We start from the raw sequence: 19,024 nt of genomic DNA on the forward strand, positions 1-19,024 counted from the left end.
GACCACCCAGTCCACATCAGCTCTGACGCCAAGCATGATCACTCACACAATCAGCCAAGCCACAGTCTCACCACGCAATCCACATCAGCTCTGACATCAAGCATGATCACTCACACAATCAGCCAAGCCACAGTCTCACCACGCAATCCACATCAGCTCTGACATCAAGCATGATCACTCACACAATCAGCCAAGCCACAGTCTGACCACCCAATCCACATCAGCTCTGACGCCAAGCATGATCACTCACACAATCAGCCAAGCCACAGTCTGACCACCCAATCCACATCGGCTCTGACGCCAAGCATGAGACACTGGTGTCAGTATTGTTATTTTGTTGTTTTCTTCCTACTTTATTTTAGAGTTTGAATTTAGAGGATTTAGAAGAGGTTGCCCATGAACCAGACAAGTTCTACTTGTGCAGCCTTATCACTGGCACCACCACACTGAGTTCCAAGAGATTAAAGATAATTGGTCTGGTTTCAGTGTCAAATCAAATTGAAGAATATTACCATGCCTTTAATTTGTTCTATGAAATAGTCATGAGCTGGTGATTTCACATATCAGTTGCAGATAACTGTTTATAGGGCACACAAAAAAGGGCAATTTTGAAATTTCTTTCAATCAATAACTACTGCTGCAAGTTAAGAAATACTTAAATGCTGTTTCAAAAAACATCCTCATTATGTAGATACTGATGACTACAATCACTGGATGTGTATCAGGGACATGACAGTCAAGTTTGTTTACAATAATCAGCCTAGCCTTGTGTCTTATCATCCATTCTCGGTGATTTAACTGTTTGGGTCTTCTCTACTTGCAGAATGGAGATAATTTCAAATTTATTTATGATGTTTAATGTACATTTTAATGTTTACTCACTTAGGAGATAACACGTTTATAAATAGATGATTTCAGAAAACAATCGTGGCTAGTGGAGTGGAACAGATGAAGATAAGTATTCCATTTAGTCTTATCCTAGAACGAAGACCAGTACCACTAATGGAGGAGATAGCTTATCAACCCGTGTAAATCAAAAACATTACTTTACAATTCAAGTTAATTGATAAAATGAACCATTATCTATTCATGTTTCCTGCCTTCCTGTGTCTGACGTTGATATATAAAAATATAAAAAAAACTTTACCAGTCATTTTCAGCAGTTGTTTCACCTTATCTGGGAGAAGGTTCTTACAGCTAGAGAAATACACTCGACAACCAGCAGGATCATTGTTAGCTGGAGAAATACACTCGACAACCAGCAGGATCATTGTTAGCTGGGGAAAGAGTCACATCAATTATCCAGAAGAACTTCAGCTTTGACATATGAAAATGAATCGGCAAACAAGAAAATGTTGATGTTTTTACTTTATAAATTAGCAATTTTAAAATGGTTTTAATCTTTTCATGACTGTGGGATAAGTAAGTACCACTGTGTGCATGCTACATTGCTGACAGGGCCTTGCAGTGAAGACACAAGGAATAATTACAAGATAACATTGAAACTAGTTGTGTCCTGACAGTATTAATAATACCGTATTCGACGTAATAAGGGCCCCAGCTCTAATAAGCGCCCACCGCGATATTTGCTAATATTTTGGCTTGTGAACAATCCTAATTAGCACCCTTCCGATTGATCAATGTACACAAGACATTTATTCGTGTAGAATACGCCCTCATGTGTTATATGCACCCTTAATTATGGGCAATTAAATTCTGGAAAAGTATATCTGTCATGGATAATACGCACAGACTTTTCTTTTGTATCATTTCCGGCTGTAAGCATAAAACACGAAATTTACGATCTTTCAACTCTTTCACCAAAATTGTGTTCTGATAAGAGCCCCCTATTTCTTATTTTAAAAGCGCCCTGGGCGCTTATTACGTTGAATATGGTATGTTTATATAGTTTTGAGGTGCCATTCTCTTAGAGAATGCTCATGGTGCTACATTACTATTACCCTGGTCCATATCAGTGTACGCTTGAGTTTCATTCTCAGCTGCCTGGGGAGTATAGCTTGAAGGGGTTGTTGTCAGCACAGGTACTACAGATATGTAGCACAGGTATGTTTCTGTATACAGAAATGTACCATAGCCAGATTACAGAATCAAAATACAGAACAGTACCCAAGTACCGCATTGTTTCCTTGAATACTCACGACACATCCTGGATGGCAAAGTAAAATTCAACATGGCAGTACATGTTATATATACCTGTGAAGATTCCGGGGTAGAATAGGTCTTCAGCAACCCATGCTTGCCGTAAAAGGCGACTAATGGGATCGGGTGGTCAGGCTTGCTGACTTCGTTGATGCATGTCATCGATCCCAATTGTGTGGATCGATGCTCATGAAATTATTCACTGGATTGTCTGGTCCAGACTCGATTATTTACAGACCGCCGTCATATAGCTGGAATATTGCTGAGTGCAGAGCTAAACAACCAACCAACCAACCAACGTGTTTATATATATATTTCTCTTGGCATTTCTTTTCTGTAAATGGATCGGAACTGTCATACTGTTGTATGAGATGCATTCTAGCGTGCTGTATATAAGACGAGCATACACAGTGATGTATGTACATTACGCTAAAATTCCGCGATGCACAGCATTATCCAGCATGCACTCATAATCAGATGAACCAGAACTAAAACAGGAACCGGTTTCGTTTTCGGTTTGAGGAATATGGTACCTTACTGTATTATGATTTGGGCTGGGTACATTTCTGTATGCTGCCTACAGCGGGAGTATATTAACCAAGCAGCTGTATTAGGCCTGCCGTGATATTGCTGGAATATTGCTAAAAGCGGCGTAAAACCATACTCACTCACTCACTCACTCACTCAGATCGCAGCCTAACCAGTCACTGCTAGATGAACATGAGCGTATTTCAAACGAAGTGCCTTGTCAAGGAGACACCACATATAACCTGTGTTTCAGTGTGGGGCTGGACAAAAGCCCTAGAAACTCTCAGGAGTCAAGCTGCTGAACAGGATCATCCATCCACCTACTCTCTGCCACAAGCTTTGCTTAACTTTGCCTAATCATGTGCCATAGACTTGCACAAGTCTCTAAGGCAATAATTATTAGTTTAAATCAGAATTTCTAGATTATGTAAATAATAAGAACAAGTTGTCCCTACAGGAGACTTGAGTCCTTGTACTGTCCAGGTATCTAGACTTGCCTATTAGAAGATAGAATTACGACACATCCTTGGACTTATCTTTCAGTACAGCCTTAGAGCAAGGCTACATGTGCCACTACAAGAGTCAAAGGACATGCAGCCAATTACCACACTTACATAACGTGGCAATGCTAAATATTGGTCCCTGCCAGCTGGGGCCATATTGAACCAATTGTAGTTTTAAAATACCGGTACATGATTATTTAATTTATGGTATATGTTTTTTCATTACATTAAGTCTGTCGGAACTATCTATAGTGATGATGTTAACGAATGATATCTTGTTTTGTCATTGCTATCATACTATAGACAATTTCAGAGAATTAACCATTCAATCACTTGACCTCACTAAATACCATTTTAGGATTAATGAAACCAGTTAGAATTATTAATTAATGTAGCAGCGAATCATGATGACTAACATCTTTGAAATGAACATATTTTACAGAAAAAACATATTGTCTTAATAAAATATATTAAAAAGGAGCCCAAAGACTCTCTTCATTTTCCGATACTGCAGTAATCTAGACTTTCCCACTATTATTGCCTTGCTGTATTGATAATAGTTGTTTTAGGGTCTGTATGACAGACTACAAATCATGTACCAGTGAAAGCTGTACATTCAGTGAGTTTGGTTTAACAAGTTAGGAAATACCATCCATCCAAGTCTCTACTTTGTTCCCAACACGAAGTTCAGTCCTCTAGGAATTCATAGTCTTGGTACATGATGACTTCATAAAAAAACATAGGGACTTTAACAATTTATGTACAGGTATAAATTTTTCCCTCTGTTCTCTGGCACTGATGCATGAGCAACATAAGGCATGGAGGGACGTTTCCATAGAGGAATTCCGTTCCCACCTGTTGTGGTGAGGTGACTTGGTTCATGGGTCCCTGGAGTGATGGCAGCATCAGTGATTTGGTTAAACTATTCACAAAACATTCCTCCTGTTCCAGTGCTGTTTGTATTCTAAGTCATGAAAAAACATATAGTTTGCTGTCATTCAGGTCATGTGTTCCTTGTGATAGTCACAGGGCAGGGAAAGAAGCCGGCCTGAAATGACCCAGGAGAGGGTTTCTTTCACCGTCTTCACTTTCAGGACTTGGGTAGTCCATTGGGGAATATCTCCCACGAGCTCTCAGTGCAGACAATACTTGCATGCATTGCTAGTATCCACGCAGGGAAAGCCGGGATGACGTCTAGACAATACACCCGGTAATAAATATCATGGAATTATGCATGTTGGGAGTTACCATGGAGTGCAGTGGAAGTTCATGCTTCATCATTTTACACCTGTGAAGTTCTGGGGTAGAACAGGTCTCACGCAACCCTTGTCATAAAAGGCGACTATGCTTGTCGTAAGAGCCGACTAACGGGATAAGGTGGTCAGGTTCGCTGACTTGGTTGATGCTTGTCATCGTATCCCAATTGCGTGGATGGATGCTCATGATGTCAATCACTGGAGACAGGATTATTTACAGACCACTGACATATAGCTGGAGTATTGCTGAGTGCAGCGTTAAACAACAAACAAACATACAAACTTGTTGTGATAGGTGCGAGGGTGGCACCAAAGTTGTTTGCCTGTAAGAGTTGAATCACTATAGCAGGATCTGATGTTTGTGGGTTCATGGGTTCAAATCCCAGATTCACCTTCACTGTGTTTTTAATTTAAGGTTTATCAACAACATAGCCTTGCTATGTCATAAGCTTCACCATAGTGGTAAAATATGACCTGCACCCACTTATGGCCCTCCTCCAACAACAAGACAGTTTAACTGAAGTAGCTTTCAAATATAATATTTCATGAAAGCCAACCAATCTAGATTGTATTGCCAGCTCTATTCAACATACAGTCAAACACTGTTGTGTCAAACTTTTTGTGAGTGAGTACGGTTTTACACCGCTTTTAGCAATATTCCAGCAATATCACGGCGGGGGACACCAGAAATGGGCTTCACACATTGTACCATTGTCCGGAATCGAACCCGGGTCTTCGGCGTGACGAGCGAACGCTTTATCCACTAGGCTACCCGACCGCCCCGTCAAACTTTGAAGTGTAGAACATACAGTTGTCTTGAAACTGAAGCTTGGTCCCTGCGTATTCCTTCTTAATTCACCATTTTCAGTTGTGTGGAACCTCGGATAACTCAAAGTATTTACATAGGTCCCTTCAGCTTGGACACAATGTCGTTTGACTGTATTAATGTAAAAAATATTGAATGAAATTTTGAATATCATAATAAAATATGTTACTAACGGAAGTCCAAATGTAAACTGAACACATTTTTATAACCAGATTGTATAATAATGGGATTAAATTGCGTACTTCAGTTCAGATTTGTTGTGTCAGTGTAAGACTTGAGTTTATCAAAAATGTAAGTAAATTTTTGGAGCCATGTGTTACCACATTCTATGACCGAGGTATATTGATGGGCACAATTATGAGGGAACACTGTATTTGAAATCATCAGGGAAAAAACATTTTTTATAGGGGATGTATTGTGTTATAAAATATTTCATAGAATTAATTTTCATCTATGTTAAAGTTAAAGCCTACTCACCCAGTTGTGATGGTGGAACAGAACAGGTTCTTAGTCTGACTTAGTGATGACAATGGCAGTTGAGTGAGTGAGTGAGTGAGTATGGTTTTACACCGCTTTTAGCAATATTCCAGCAATACATGTTGGGAATCCAACCCGGGTTGTCGGCGTGACGTGCGAACACTTTAACCACTGGGCTACCCGACCACCCCAATGGCAGTTGAATGATGATAGAAACTTTTGGCTGTCACCTGGCCAGACCAGCTGTCAGGTTCATCAACATGAGTTAGTATTCCATTGGTATTCCCTATTCATTAGAATATAACAGGTTATCAGGCCCCCTGGCTTGGTTGATTGCATGTAATCATATCCCGATGGTGTGCGATGTTATTCATGATATCAGTCACTAGTTCGCCTGACTGGATCAGGTGGTCCGTCATACTCTGACAGCAACCCTCATTGCTCATTATATCAATCATTGGTTTGTCTGGTCAATTTCCACAAAATGATCTTAGCACTATGGTTGTCACAACTCGCATTGACTTATGACTGTTGTAGCGCTACGATCAGTTTGTGGAACATGGCCTGGTTTTTTATTCACAGGCTGCCATTATATAGCTAGAATATGAGGTGTTAAAGAAACATTTGATGTGTAATGGTTTGACTGATTAACTTATTCACTGATGCATGATTGAAGAATCAGTTTATGCCCTGGGTAGTATTGGAAGGTGAACTGCGGTACCTAATTACCAAAAGTCATGTTTCTCAAGGACTGTTTTTGTTTGATGAAGATTCAAATGGACCTTTCTTCCAGAATTTTCATCTGACACTTGACAGATGCAGCGAACCATGATTGCTTGCTATGTGCTGGAAATTCCAGCATGTCCTAGGAGATCAGCCATCACTTTATGTTGATGTTTAAAACATGTCTCATTTACATAACACTTTGTACTTGGACCAGCAGTTACCTTACTGCTTTGTCTGACAAGGCCAGTTGTTCCTGACAACTGCATCTGGCCGTTATTGACCCGTATCTCATACCTGAGATAATCAATCCTTTTTACATATTTAATTTATTACCTTCCCTGTAAATAGTATGTAACAACCGTGTAACTGTTGACATGTTGTCGTACTTTGTACACAATGTATATGCACATCTTATCTGTTTGTGGTCTGTTACAAAGCATTTGAGAACTCTAGGAACTCGGAGACAGTTCCAGGAATCAGACTTGAGTTTGTGAGCTTGGTTTTACCCATTTCTATCCATATTCTTGCTATATTGCAGTGGACGATAACAAGAATGGGCTTCATGTATTTCACTCATGTGGGGAATCAAACCCAGGTTTAGGTGACAAGCTAACACTTTAACCACTTGGTTAACTCCACCCCATAATAACATGAAGAACATTGTGGCAATGATCACTCTTAAGTGCAGCTAAGCTGGAATCCATCGCTTCCTCCACAAGTTTGAACAGTCTTTAAGAAATGTTTGTTTGTTTGTTGTTTAACGCCACACCCAGCAATATTCCAGATATATGAAATGGGGGGAGTTGTAATTGGATATCGCCCCTGGGTCTCTCACTAGTCAGTTACCATGCTAAGATACATGGCCTGAAACAACGTGGATGAGACAATGTGTGACTTCCTGTCCGACAAAGGGGAGGTTTGACCATGTGACAACAACAATCGCCACACCATTGTGCAGCTTTAGCAATGTGGCCGTGAGTTGGGATATGTTTGCTTTCTCGAGCAGGGAGGCTTAACAATCGACCTGCTTACGTGAGGAGTGTGCCGAGGTGGAAGGCAACACTTAGTCAGCGTTTACCTGTTGACCTGTGTAATTATGTCACAGCCATACTTCCAGGTGATACTGCCCAAAGTGTGTGGGTTGAGGGGGAGGGGTGGGGGTGGCTGGGGGGGCACTTCAGCCTCATTATAGAGGAATTAGAGGGTACTGCACAATTAGGCCAAGGATAGAGGAAATAGGGGTGTGCACAATTAGGCCCAGTATAGAGGAAATAGGGGTGTGCACAATTAGGCCCAGGATAGAGGGAATGGGGGTGTGCACAATTAGGCCCAGGATAGAGGAATTAGAGGGTACTGCACAATTAGGCCCAGGATAGAGGAAATAGGGGTGTGCACAATTAGGCCCAGGATAGAGGAATTAGAGGGTACTGCACAATTAGGCCCAGTATAGAGGAAATAGGGGTGTGCACAATTAGGCCCAGGATAGAGGGAATGGGGGTGTGCGCATTTAGGCCCAGGATAGAGGAAATAGGGGTGTGCACAATTAGGCCCAGGAAATAGGGAATGGGGGTGTGCACAATTAGGCCCAGGATAGAGGAAATAGGGGGATGCACAATTACCGTATTCGCCCTAATAAGCACCGAGGGCGCTCTCAAAATTAGAAATAGGGGGTTCTTATTAGAATATAGTTTTGGTGAGAAAAGAAAGAGTTGAAAGGTCGTAAATTCCGTGGTTAAGCTCACAGCCTGAATGATACAAGAGAAGAGTCTGTGCGTATTATACATGACAGATATATTTTTCTAGAATTTAATTGCCCATAATTAAGGGTGCATATAACACACAAGTGCGTATTATACACGAATAAATAAGTCTTGTGTACATTAATCAATCGGAAAGGGTGCTAATTGGGATTGTTCACTAGCCATGCAAGATATTAGCAAATATCGCTGTGGGCGCTTATTAGAGCGGGGCGCTTATTACGTCAAATACGGTAGACCCAGTATAGAGGAAATGGGGGTGTGCACAATTAGGCCCAGGATAGAGGAAATAGGGGTGTGCACAAGTAGGCCCAGGATAGAGGGAATAGGGGTGTGCACAATTAGGCCCAGAATAGGGGGAATGGGGGTGTGCACAAGTAGGCCCAGGATAGAGGAAATAGGGGTGTGCACAAGTAGGCCCAGGATAGAGGGAATAGGGGTGTGCACAATTAGCCCCAGAATAAAGGGAATGGGGGTGTGCACAATTAGGCCCAGGATAGAGGGAATGGGGGTGTGCACAATTAGGCCCAGGATAGAGGGAATGGGGGTGTGCACAAGTAGGCCCAGAATAGAGGAAATAGGGGTGTGCACAATTAGGCCCAGTATAGAGGAAATAGGGGTGTGCACAAGTAGGCCCAGGATAGAGGGAATGGGGGTGTGCACAATTAGTCCCAGGATAGAGGGAATGGGGGTGTGCACAAGTAGGCCCAGGATAGAGGAAATAGGGCTGTGCACAATTATGAGGACCTGATGTTGTCTGGTTAATGTTCACAGAATCAGACTTTCAAGGGAAGCCTCTGATTCTTGAGGTTTGCTAGAGATGTTTTATCAAAGGTCCTCAAATGTCTCCATTTTTGACAATAGCCCTTGACACTCATGCTTGACTGAATGATCACTCTGGAGATATTCCACATGTAGGTTATATGAACATGAAGCATGTCAAAGCTATTTAGTATCAAGTGTCTTCATGTATTAACATCACAGTGATATAAAGATAACATACAGTGAAACCCTTAAAAATGCCACATTACTACCAGTCCTTATGATAACTTAACTATTGGGCAGTTTGGCAAGGACTATAGGACTACTGGTAGTGCCAATTTCTAACGCTGACATCATGTAGGAAATGCTTCACTTCCCTACCAGAGCAGTGGCACTACTAACATACAATACTATACCAGGGAGACATTTGATATGGCGAGCTGTAGCACATATGGGACATGTTCCTGTGTGATATACAACATCATAGCACATATGGGAGAAGACGTTATATATTGTGCAAGACTTTTTCATGCAGTGGACATATTGTTATGTTATATATCAGAGATCTGTCACCATGTTAGACAAGGCAGTAGTGCACGACAGTAATATGGTTCAATACTTTAGTACACAAGCATGTGGAACACGCTTTCTCACTGAAGTTGTGTTTTGTTTCTTAATGTTTGTTTGTTGTTTAACGCTGCACTCTGCAATATTCCAGCTATGTGACGGCGGTCTGTAAATAATCGAGTCTGGACCAGACAATCCAGTGATTGACATAGCATCGATCCACACAATTGGGATACGATGGCATGCATCAACCAAGCCTGACCACACGATCCCGTTAGTCACCTCTTACTACAAGCATAGTCACCTTTTACGGCAGGGTTGCCGAAGTCCTATTCTAACACCGGATCTCCACAGGTCGTTTCTTAATGACGAAGTGCTAAGACATCTCAAGGATTTCATATTTAGCTCAAGGGAATATTTTAAGATCCCTATTACTTATGTCAAAGGTCAAGGTCGGCATTGTCAATAAAAGTGCAGCATGAAGCAAGTACTTACTGTTTGTGAATGAATCTTGGTATTAGTTATTGTGTGGCGAGACCTTTGTAAAGAGTCAAGGTAGCTGTGAAAGTTGTACATTCATTTAGACCAGGGGTGTGGTTCACATGTTGATGCTTTCGTATGTAGTGATTATGTGATATGGATTTAAATATTGGGAACAAGTGATGACAAAGTAGCACTAATGACTTGTGACTTGAAATAAGTAACATATTTTTTATGTGACATCACACACATCCCACGGACACACCATATTCGTTTCAATTACTTTTAAAAGCCCTTGGGGAAATGTTTGGTCAGATTCATTCCAAAGGTATTTACAGTAGTAGACATAATTTGTGGACTCGTGTTGCTAAGGTTTTCAGTGACCTTCAGTTAAAATGGGGATTTGGGGGATGCTGGATGAATGCTACAAGCCTACTAAAATGGGTATCAGGTCAAGCTCTGTGACTTGGTTGGTTGTGTGACATTGTACCCCAACAGTAGGGCAGGCTCATGCTGTCAACCACTGGTTCTTCTGACCCAGATTCTACCCGTGAAGATCCGGGTTAGAATAGGTCTTCAACAACCCATGCATGCCATAAAAGGTGACTATGCTTGTCGTAAGAGGCGACTAATGGACTAACGCATGCATGTCATCGTATCCCAATTGCGTGGAGCGATGCACATGATGTCAATCACTGGATTGTCTAGACCAGACTTGATTATTTAAACAGACCGCCATCATATAGGTGGAATATTGCTGAGTGTGTCATTAAACAAGAAACCAAACAAATCTGACCAAGATTCAATTATTTACAGGCCAGTGGGATAAGATGGAAAAATGATGACCAGTCTAAAACAACAACAAAAATATATGATAAGACGACATGATTGGGTTTCAATGTTCTGTGTGCTCAGTAATATTAATCACATTGTTTTTGTATGCACCTTCTGACCATGTCACATCACTCCTCTCTCTCAGCCCCAGACTCATGTGTTGCTCTCTTTCAGGTTCACAATGTGGGATTTGCTTTCGAGCTGATGCATGAAGCGGGGCTCCCAAAGAACAAGGCCAGACTCCCAAGACCTGAAGGTATTCATTCCATCTGAACATGTCATTGGCAAGCAGGACTTGCCTCAAGTATTGCCGTCAGTCAAAAGCTGTACATGCCAGTGGTACTTCCTGAAGGACATTTCTGATACAGATTTTATTGATAGGGACCCAGTTGTAGTTCAGGGCAGTATAGGTCCTGAGTGTCTGATGTTTTTTAATCTACCCATTGGCAGTTTGTGTTCCCTGTCAGTACCTGATTCTTGTCTCCCCATTGAGATTCGAGGTCTGAAAAAGTCCCCAGCACCCTATGCTTGTCTCCCCACTGAGACTAGGTCAGGTCCCCAGCACCCTATGCTTGTCTCCCCATTCAGACTAGGTCAGGTCCCCGGCACCCCATGCTTGTCTCCCTATTAAGATTCCAGGTCAGGTCCCCAGCACCCCATGCTTGTCTCCCTATTGAGATTCCAGGTCTGAAAAAGTCCCCAGCACCCTATGCTTGTCTCCCCATTGAGACTAGGTCAGGTCCCCAGCACCCCATGCTTGTTTCCCCACTGGGACTCCAGGTGAGGTCCCCGGCACCCCATGCTTTTCTCCCTATTGAGATTCCAGGTCTGAAAAAGTCCCCAGCACCCTATGCTTGTCTCCCCATTCAGACTAGGTCAGGTCCCGGCACCCTATGCTTGTCTCCCCATTGGGACCAGTACCCTATGCTTGTTTCCCCACTGGGACTCCAGGTCAGGTCCCCGGCACCCCATGCTTGTGTCCCCATTGAGACTAGGTCAGGTCCCCGGCACCCCATGCTTGTCTCCCCATTGGGACTCCAGGTCAGGTCCCGAGCACCCCATGCTTGTCTCCCCATTGAGACTAGGTCAGGTCCCCGGCACCCCATGTTTGTCTCCCCATTGAGATTCCAGGTCAGGTCCCCGGCACCCCATGCTTGTCTCCCCACTGGGACTCCAGGTCAGGTCCCGAGCACCCCATGCTTGTCTCCCCATTGAGACTAGGTCAGGTCCCCGGCACCCCATGCTTGTGTCCCCATTGAGACTAGGTCAGGTCCCCGGCACCCCATGCTTGTCTCCCCATTGGGACTCCAGGTCAGGTCCCGAGCACCCCATGCTTGTCTCCCCATTGAGACTAGGTCAGGTCCCCGGCACCCCATGTTTGTCTCCCCATTGAGATTCCAGGTCAGGTCCCCGGCACCCCATGCTTGTCTCCCCATTGAGACTAGGTCAGGTCCCTGGCACCCCATGCTTGTCTCCCCATTGGGACTCCAGGTCAGGTCCCCAGCACCCCATGCTTGTCTCCCCATTGGGACACCAGGTCAGGTCCCCAGCACCCCATGCTTGTCTCCCCACTGGGACTCCAGGTCAGGTTCCCGGCACCCCATGCTTGTCTCCCCACTGGGACTCCAGGTCAGGTCCCCAGCACCCCATGCTTGTCTCCCCACTGGGACTCCAGGTCAGGTCCCCAGCACCCCATGCTTGTCTCCCCATTGGGACACCAGGTCAGGTCCCCAGCACCCCATGCTTGTCTCCCCACTGGGACTCCAGGTCAGGTCCCCGGCACCCCATGCTTGTCTCCCCACTGGGACTCCAGGTCAGGTCCCCAGCACCCCATGCTTGTCTCCCCACTGGGACTCCAGGTCAGGTCCCCAGCACCCCATGCTTGTCTCCCCACTGGGACTCCAGGTCAGGTCCCCAGCACCCTATGCTTGTCTCCCCATTGGGACTCCAGGTCAGGTCCCAAGCACCCCATGCTTGTCTCCCCATTGGGACTCCAGGTCAGGTCCCCAGCACCCTATGCATGCCTCCCTGTCTGGATTGTGATATGTGATCTAGCTGTCTCTGCTCTCTAATGGTATGGTTTGTTAGTCAACTATCATTCATTGGCTGCCATGGCCGGACTCTCCAGTTAGAGGATAGACTAACATCTGGTCTCTGAAATAAACACATCTTACAGAAAAAAAAACAGTTGTTAAATTATCTGAATGAAAAAATCATAAAAAGGAGCCGAGAGATTCTCTTCATTTTCAGATACTGCACTAGTTTAGACTTGCCAAACATTATAGACTTGCATGGGCTGTATTGGATATATTTGTATCAGGGTCTGTATGACCCTAGTTTGAGGAGTTCTGCTATAAAATAACTAATGCTGACTTTTGGCGTGTAACGATTGATGGCACTATCCTGGTCATGCAATAATCTGTGCCCTGATGACAATGAATTGATGACAAGTTGAAGATAACACTCTTGACTGCAGTAAGCTTTGAAAGATGTAATGAAATTACAACTACAAGACACTGATATATCATGACTCGTTGACAAAAGTCAAAATGTCCTCATCAAGCCTTGGATATTGATAACTTCTATCAACTCGTCTTGATGTATTTGATCTCAGAAGACACTCAAGTGAAATTCTCTATTTATTATCCAAACTCATTCTATTCTAATTTTTTCTATTTGTTAACAGTAATAACCAAATCTCTAGAGTAAAATGTATAGCTTACCAGCTTCAGTGGCAGAGAGATTAATTACATTTATGAGATGACATTTGATTGTGACATCATGGTAACCAATGACATCAGAATGGTCTGCAAAGCATTGTGATGTAATTTCACCCAAGTGATATTTTCTGTGGAAGCCATTTTGGTATGATAAACATGTTTTATACTGACACACGGTATAAACACACAATGCCATTTAGAAAGTGGTCATAGCTTTCGGCCATGGGAGCCATGCATTTGTCAGAGGGGTACACAAAATATGTGATCTAGACTACGACTGATCTAGTTGTCGGACTTTCATTTTTGTTGAAACCTCGGTGGCTGAGTGGGTTAGATCGCTGACTTTGTTGCACGGGTGGCCCAGTCACCATACCCATGATCGTGGGTTTCACCCAAGTGGTAAACGTCTGAGACCTGCATTACTTCGGGCTTTCCTCCCACATTAAGCTGACACGCCGTGATATAACTGGAATACTGTTCAAAGGGGCGTTAAAACCAACTCACTCATTCAGAAAGTGTCATCCCAAACATAACATTTGTAACACACAGTACTTTGAAATTTTATAGAATTATGGGCATTTTCAGTATTTCCCACATAACATGACTTGTGTACAACCAAAGGCTGTGTGACACCTGATACAAGGACTTGGTACATCGGCAGTAAGAAGTTGTCTACATGTTCTGCAGCGTCTCTGTTATCTTGAAAGTAAATACTTTGTGAGAGAAGTATCCTGATAACACAAATGAATTAAAGTATGAATTATTAATTCTGTCACAGTCACTGTCACTTGTTAAAACTTGACTTTATAATATATATGCTTGATAGTCATTATGGCTGTTTGAATTTAAAGGTTAAGATTATGAATCAAAGAACAGTGGCATATTGGTCACATGAAACCATGACAACACGAGACACACGGCAATAACACAATGGCTGCAAACAAGGACATGACATCAATCATATCAGCTGACATTTAGAACATGTGTAACTTTTCTAATCATTTTCAAACTAAACAGTTTGTGACTACTACGTCAGAGTGTGATTTCCCAAGGACAAGACTGTGCTGGTGCAGGTTGAAATCGGCTTGTGCAGCTTACGTTTAAACGCAGACTGCACTGAGTGCAATTGGAAAAATATTCCACAAATAGGCTTATACATATCACTTGCTTCAAATTTATACCATGTATATAAGACGTATTGAAATAAAAGTACTTTCATGTGACGCAATGTTCATGTTTACATGCTGTTTATGTACACCACAGATCACCAATTTTGCCATATAAACGTTTAATTTTCCCTGAAAGGATGTGGTCCAGCCACTTTTATATGCTGTGCTATCAGTTGTTGCAGTGGAGAGAAAAAAACAAAATCATACCTTGTACACAGATATAGTGTTTAAGATTCAGGAGGGTCCTGCGGTCCTTCAGGTGTGCTGGTATAGTAATTTAATCTAGGGCCCCTAAATCTTTAAAAGTTTTAACATTTGGGGCATGACCAGGACCACTTGACTTTCCTGCACATATGTATTTTCAAATGCTCGATATTTAAAAAAATTGTAATTATATTTAAGTAAAACAGCTATTTTTTTATAAAGTTTTACGGATATACTTTTTTATAATATAACTTGGAAGATTTTTATGATATGAATAAATGTTGTCTCAAACATATTTAAAAAATTTGTGTTGATTCATCAGGCTTGAAAACTCTTTTACATATGGTCAATAAATGTTATATATTTTTCGTAGGATATCAGTGCAACTATTTTTTAATAATTTTTGCTGAGCTTTGAAATTTTAGCTTCAAGCTGATTGGCTAGTTCATGCCACTTGGTCCATTGTTGCCATTATTTTGTAAAGCTTCCCATGGCAACATTTCGTCAATAGATGATATGAGCCATCGTTCATTACATCACAGATGTTCTTTGTGATGCTGTTCCTACCACAGAATGTTTGTTAGTTGTTTAAGTCCCACTCAGCAATATTCCAGCTATATACAACAGTGGTCTGGCAATAATCGAGTCTGGACCAGACAAACCAGTGATTCATATCATGAGCATCGATCTACGCAATCGGGATACAATGACATGCATCAAACAAGTCAGCGAGTCTGACCACCCGATCCCATTAGTCACCTCATACGACAAGCATAGTAGCCTTTTACGACAAGCATGGGTTGCTGAAGACTAATTCTACCCCGGATCAGCACGGGTTCAACAGAATGATGGTGTCAGAGACCATATACTGACATGTAACTGCTGAGGCAAACGAATAAAGGGAAACTATAGGGAAATAGGTTGTACTGTCAGTACATTTGAAATAGTGTGCATACAAATTCAACACATGTCAGAACCAAATGTTAAGATGTGTGTGTACATGGTTTCCAACGAGTATTTGGTAGACATGGTCATTTTACTGTGTCTAAAACAAAGTTTTTGGACAAAAGGATATTGTCATCACAGGTATATATATATCGGAAACATAGCATACTTACAGAAATACGAGAGAAACTAATATATATATATGTTAGTTTCTGTCGTATTTCTGTAAGTATGCTATGTTTCCGAACACATATATATATGTTAGTTTCTCTTGTATTTCTGTAAGTATGCTATGTTTCCGAACAGGTCATTCTGTTTCGGTTCTGTGTGCACACACACACATACACACACACACACACACACACACACACACACACACACACACACACACACACACACAAACTGCTTTACTTCGCATATACATATCTAAAAGCATGAAAAAAGCATGTGTATGCACCAAGTGGACCATACTCTGTGGTTGTAATTTCAGTTTGGCTTTAGAGATAGGATAGGCAACATCGTTCGACACTCTTGTCATTTAGTAATCGTGATAGAAATTTGGGAATTCAGAAAGTTTGTAAATGTGATATAAAGTACCATAGTAATTGTCGTTTGTATTTGTTGCTTTAAACCAAAACAAAACTTGTGTAAATGATTTAGTGTTGTTTGCCTGCCAATTGCACCGGTACTGGTTCTGCTGACTAGTGTTCCCTTATTCATCTCCGTCTGTATATACTCTTGATCACATTGGGGAAGCCGGTAGCGTAAATTATAGAGATCATATATAAGACTGATAAAACTCACCTCCTACAACAATTTATGAACCCTACAAAAGAATGGTCAAGTTCTGTTGCCAGGACTGTATTTTGCATGTTTAAGCTGCGATCAACATAAGGGCCCAAACTAGATAAGATAAATACATGCATCTATGTTATGTCTATATACCATGTTCTTGTCTCTGTACCATATAAATGCCCTATTTTTGTACGAGGTCCCAAGTGGGCGTTTTTGTACTATTCTATTCTATTCTATTCTATTCTATTCTATTCTATTCTCTATATATCAGTATGTGGTCTCGGACTGAGTAGATATCTCCACTTGAGATCATGAAACATGTTTTCTCTAAAATTAGTTTATAATGGTACAAGTTGTCTTTTTAAGAGAATAACGTATGTCATGGCTCAGGATTTACAAAACTAACTCTTACATGACAGATATACCTTAATTTAGAGTTGCTGTATTTTTAGCTTCTTGTACATTTGTTTTGTTTTGTATTGTCTCTGGACAATAAAGTTCTCAGTGTTGCCATGAAGTGAGTCAGACACCCTGGTGTTGCAAGATAGCTGGGCATGAGGAGAGATTGATGTTACCTGACCACTGGATGGTGGTGGCCTCATGACATACTATTGCCCTGAAGACAGGCTTGTGGCCAGCTGTACTCAGATGAAACTGGTAATTAACCGGGCTGAACTTTGGTGGAATGTACAATGTTGTGTTTACACATGTTGCTGTGATGGGTTAGTGGGGGAACTGGCACCATGCATGACAGTTACTGGGGGGACATGTGTTGAACAGAAACATGTGTGAGGGCTTGGGACCTACCTCAAGCTTGGGCCCTATAAAGAACAGGGGGGGGGGGGGGGGGGGGGGGATCTACCCTGCATTGGGGACCTGGGATCTACCTCGCATTGGGGACCTGGGATCTACCTCGCATTGGGGACCTGGGATCTACCTTGCTTTGGGGACCTGGGACCTACCTTGAACTGGGGACATGGGACCTACCTTGAACTGGGGACATGGGATCTTCCTTGAACTGGTGACCTGGGACCTACCTTGAACTGGTGACCTGGGACCTACCTTGAACTGGGGACATGGGACCTACCTTGAACTGGGGACATAGGACCTTCCTTGAACTCGGGACATGGGACCTTCCTTGAACTGGGGACATGGGACCTACCTTGAACTGGGGACATGGGACCTTCCTTGAACTGGTGACCTGGGACCTAGCTTGCTTTGGGGACCTGGGACCTACCTTGAACTGAAAACATGGGATCTTCCTTGAACAGGAAACATGGGACCTACCTTGAACTGGGGACCTGGGACCTACCTTGAACTGGGGACCTGGGACCTACCTTGAACTGAAAACATGGGATCTTCCTTGAACAGGAAACATGGGACCTACCTTGAACTGGGGACCTGGGACCTACCTTGAACTGGGGTCATGGGATCTTCCTTGAACAGGAAACATGGGACCTACCTTGAACTGGGGACATGGGACCTTCTTTGAACTTGAAACGTTGGATCTTCCTTGAACTGGGGACATGGGATCTTCCTTGAACTGGGGACATGGGACCTACCTTGAACTGGGGACATGGGACCTTCCTTGAACTGGAAACATGGAACCTTCCTTGAACTTGGGACCTTGGACCTACCTTGACATGGGGACCTAGTACCTACCTGGAACTGGGAACATGGGGCCTACCTTGAAATGGGGACCTAGGACCTTCCTTGAACTGGGGACCTGGGACCTTCCTTGAACTGGGGACATGGGACCTACTTTGAACTGGGGACATGGGACCTACCTTGAACTGGGGACATGGGACCTACCTTGAACTGGGGACATGGGACCTACCTTGAACTGGGGACATGGGACCTACCTTGAAATGGGGACCTGGGACCTACCTTGAACTGGGGACATGGGACCTTCCTTGAACTGGGGACATGGGACCTACCTTGAAATGGGGACCTGGGACCTACCTTGAAATGGGGACATAGGACCTTCCTTGAACTGGGGACATGGGACCTTCCTTGAAATGGGGACATAGGACCTTCCTTGAAATGGGGACCTGGGACCTACCTTGAACTGGGGACATGGGACCTTCCTTGAACTGGGGACATGGGACCTAGCTCAAACTTGGGACCTACCTCACTTGGGGACCTTCCTCACTAGAACAGGACCCCAGGTCAATGTGTAGCCTCAGCTACCTATGAATGCTAACATTTATTCCAAGAAATATTTTATCATCTATGAATTTCTCTGTCTGAAGAAGTATAAATATTCATTTTAATAGAGCCCCTTTCATAATGCTTATATATATGTGGACTGGGAG

The 19,024-nt window shown here is 42.9% G+C and overlaps 1 protein-coding gene across 1 annotated transcript in view; it reads left to right on the forward strand.

Annotated features, from left to right (window-relative positions):
- The window catches only part of LOC124147662 (beta-parvin-like), a 98,895-nt gene that overhangs the window by 71,058 nt on the left and 8,813 nt on the right, over positions 1-19,024 (forward strand). Inside the window, exon 12 of the mRNA XM_046518353.2 lies at positions 11,051-11,132. Within this exon, the coding sequence (XP_046374309.1) occupies positions 11,051-11,132 (82 nt within the window). The remainder of the gene's footprint in view (positions 1-11,050; positions 11,133-19,024) is intronic.

This window comes from Haliotis rufescens, unplaced genomic scaffold, assembly GCF_023055435.1.
Source record: "Haliotis rufescens isolate VD_foot unplaced genomic scaffold, xgHalRufe1.0.p SCAF_32, whole genome shotgun sequence".
NCBI classification, from domain to species: Eukaryota; Metazoa; Mollusca; class Gastropoda; order Lepetellida; family Haliotidae; genus Haliotis; species Haliotis rufescens.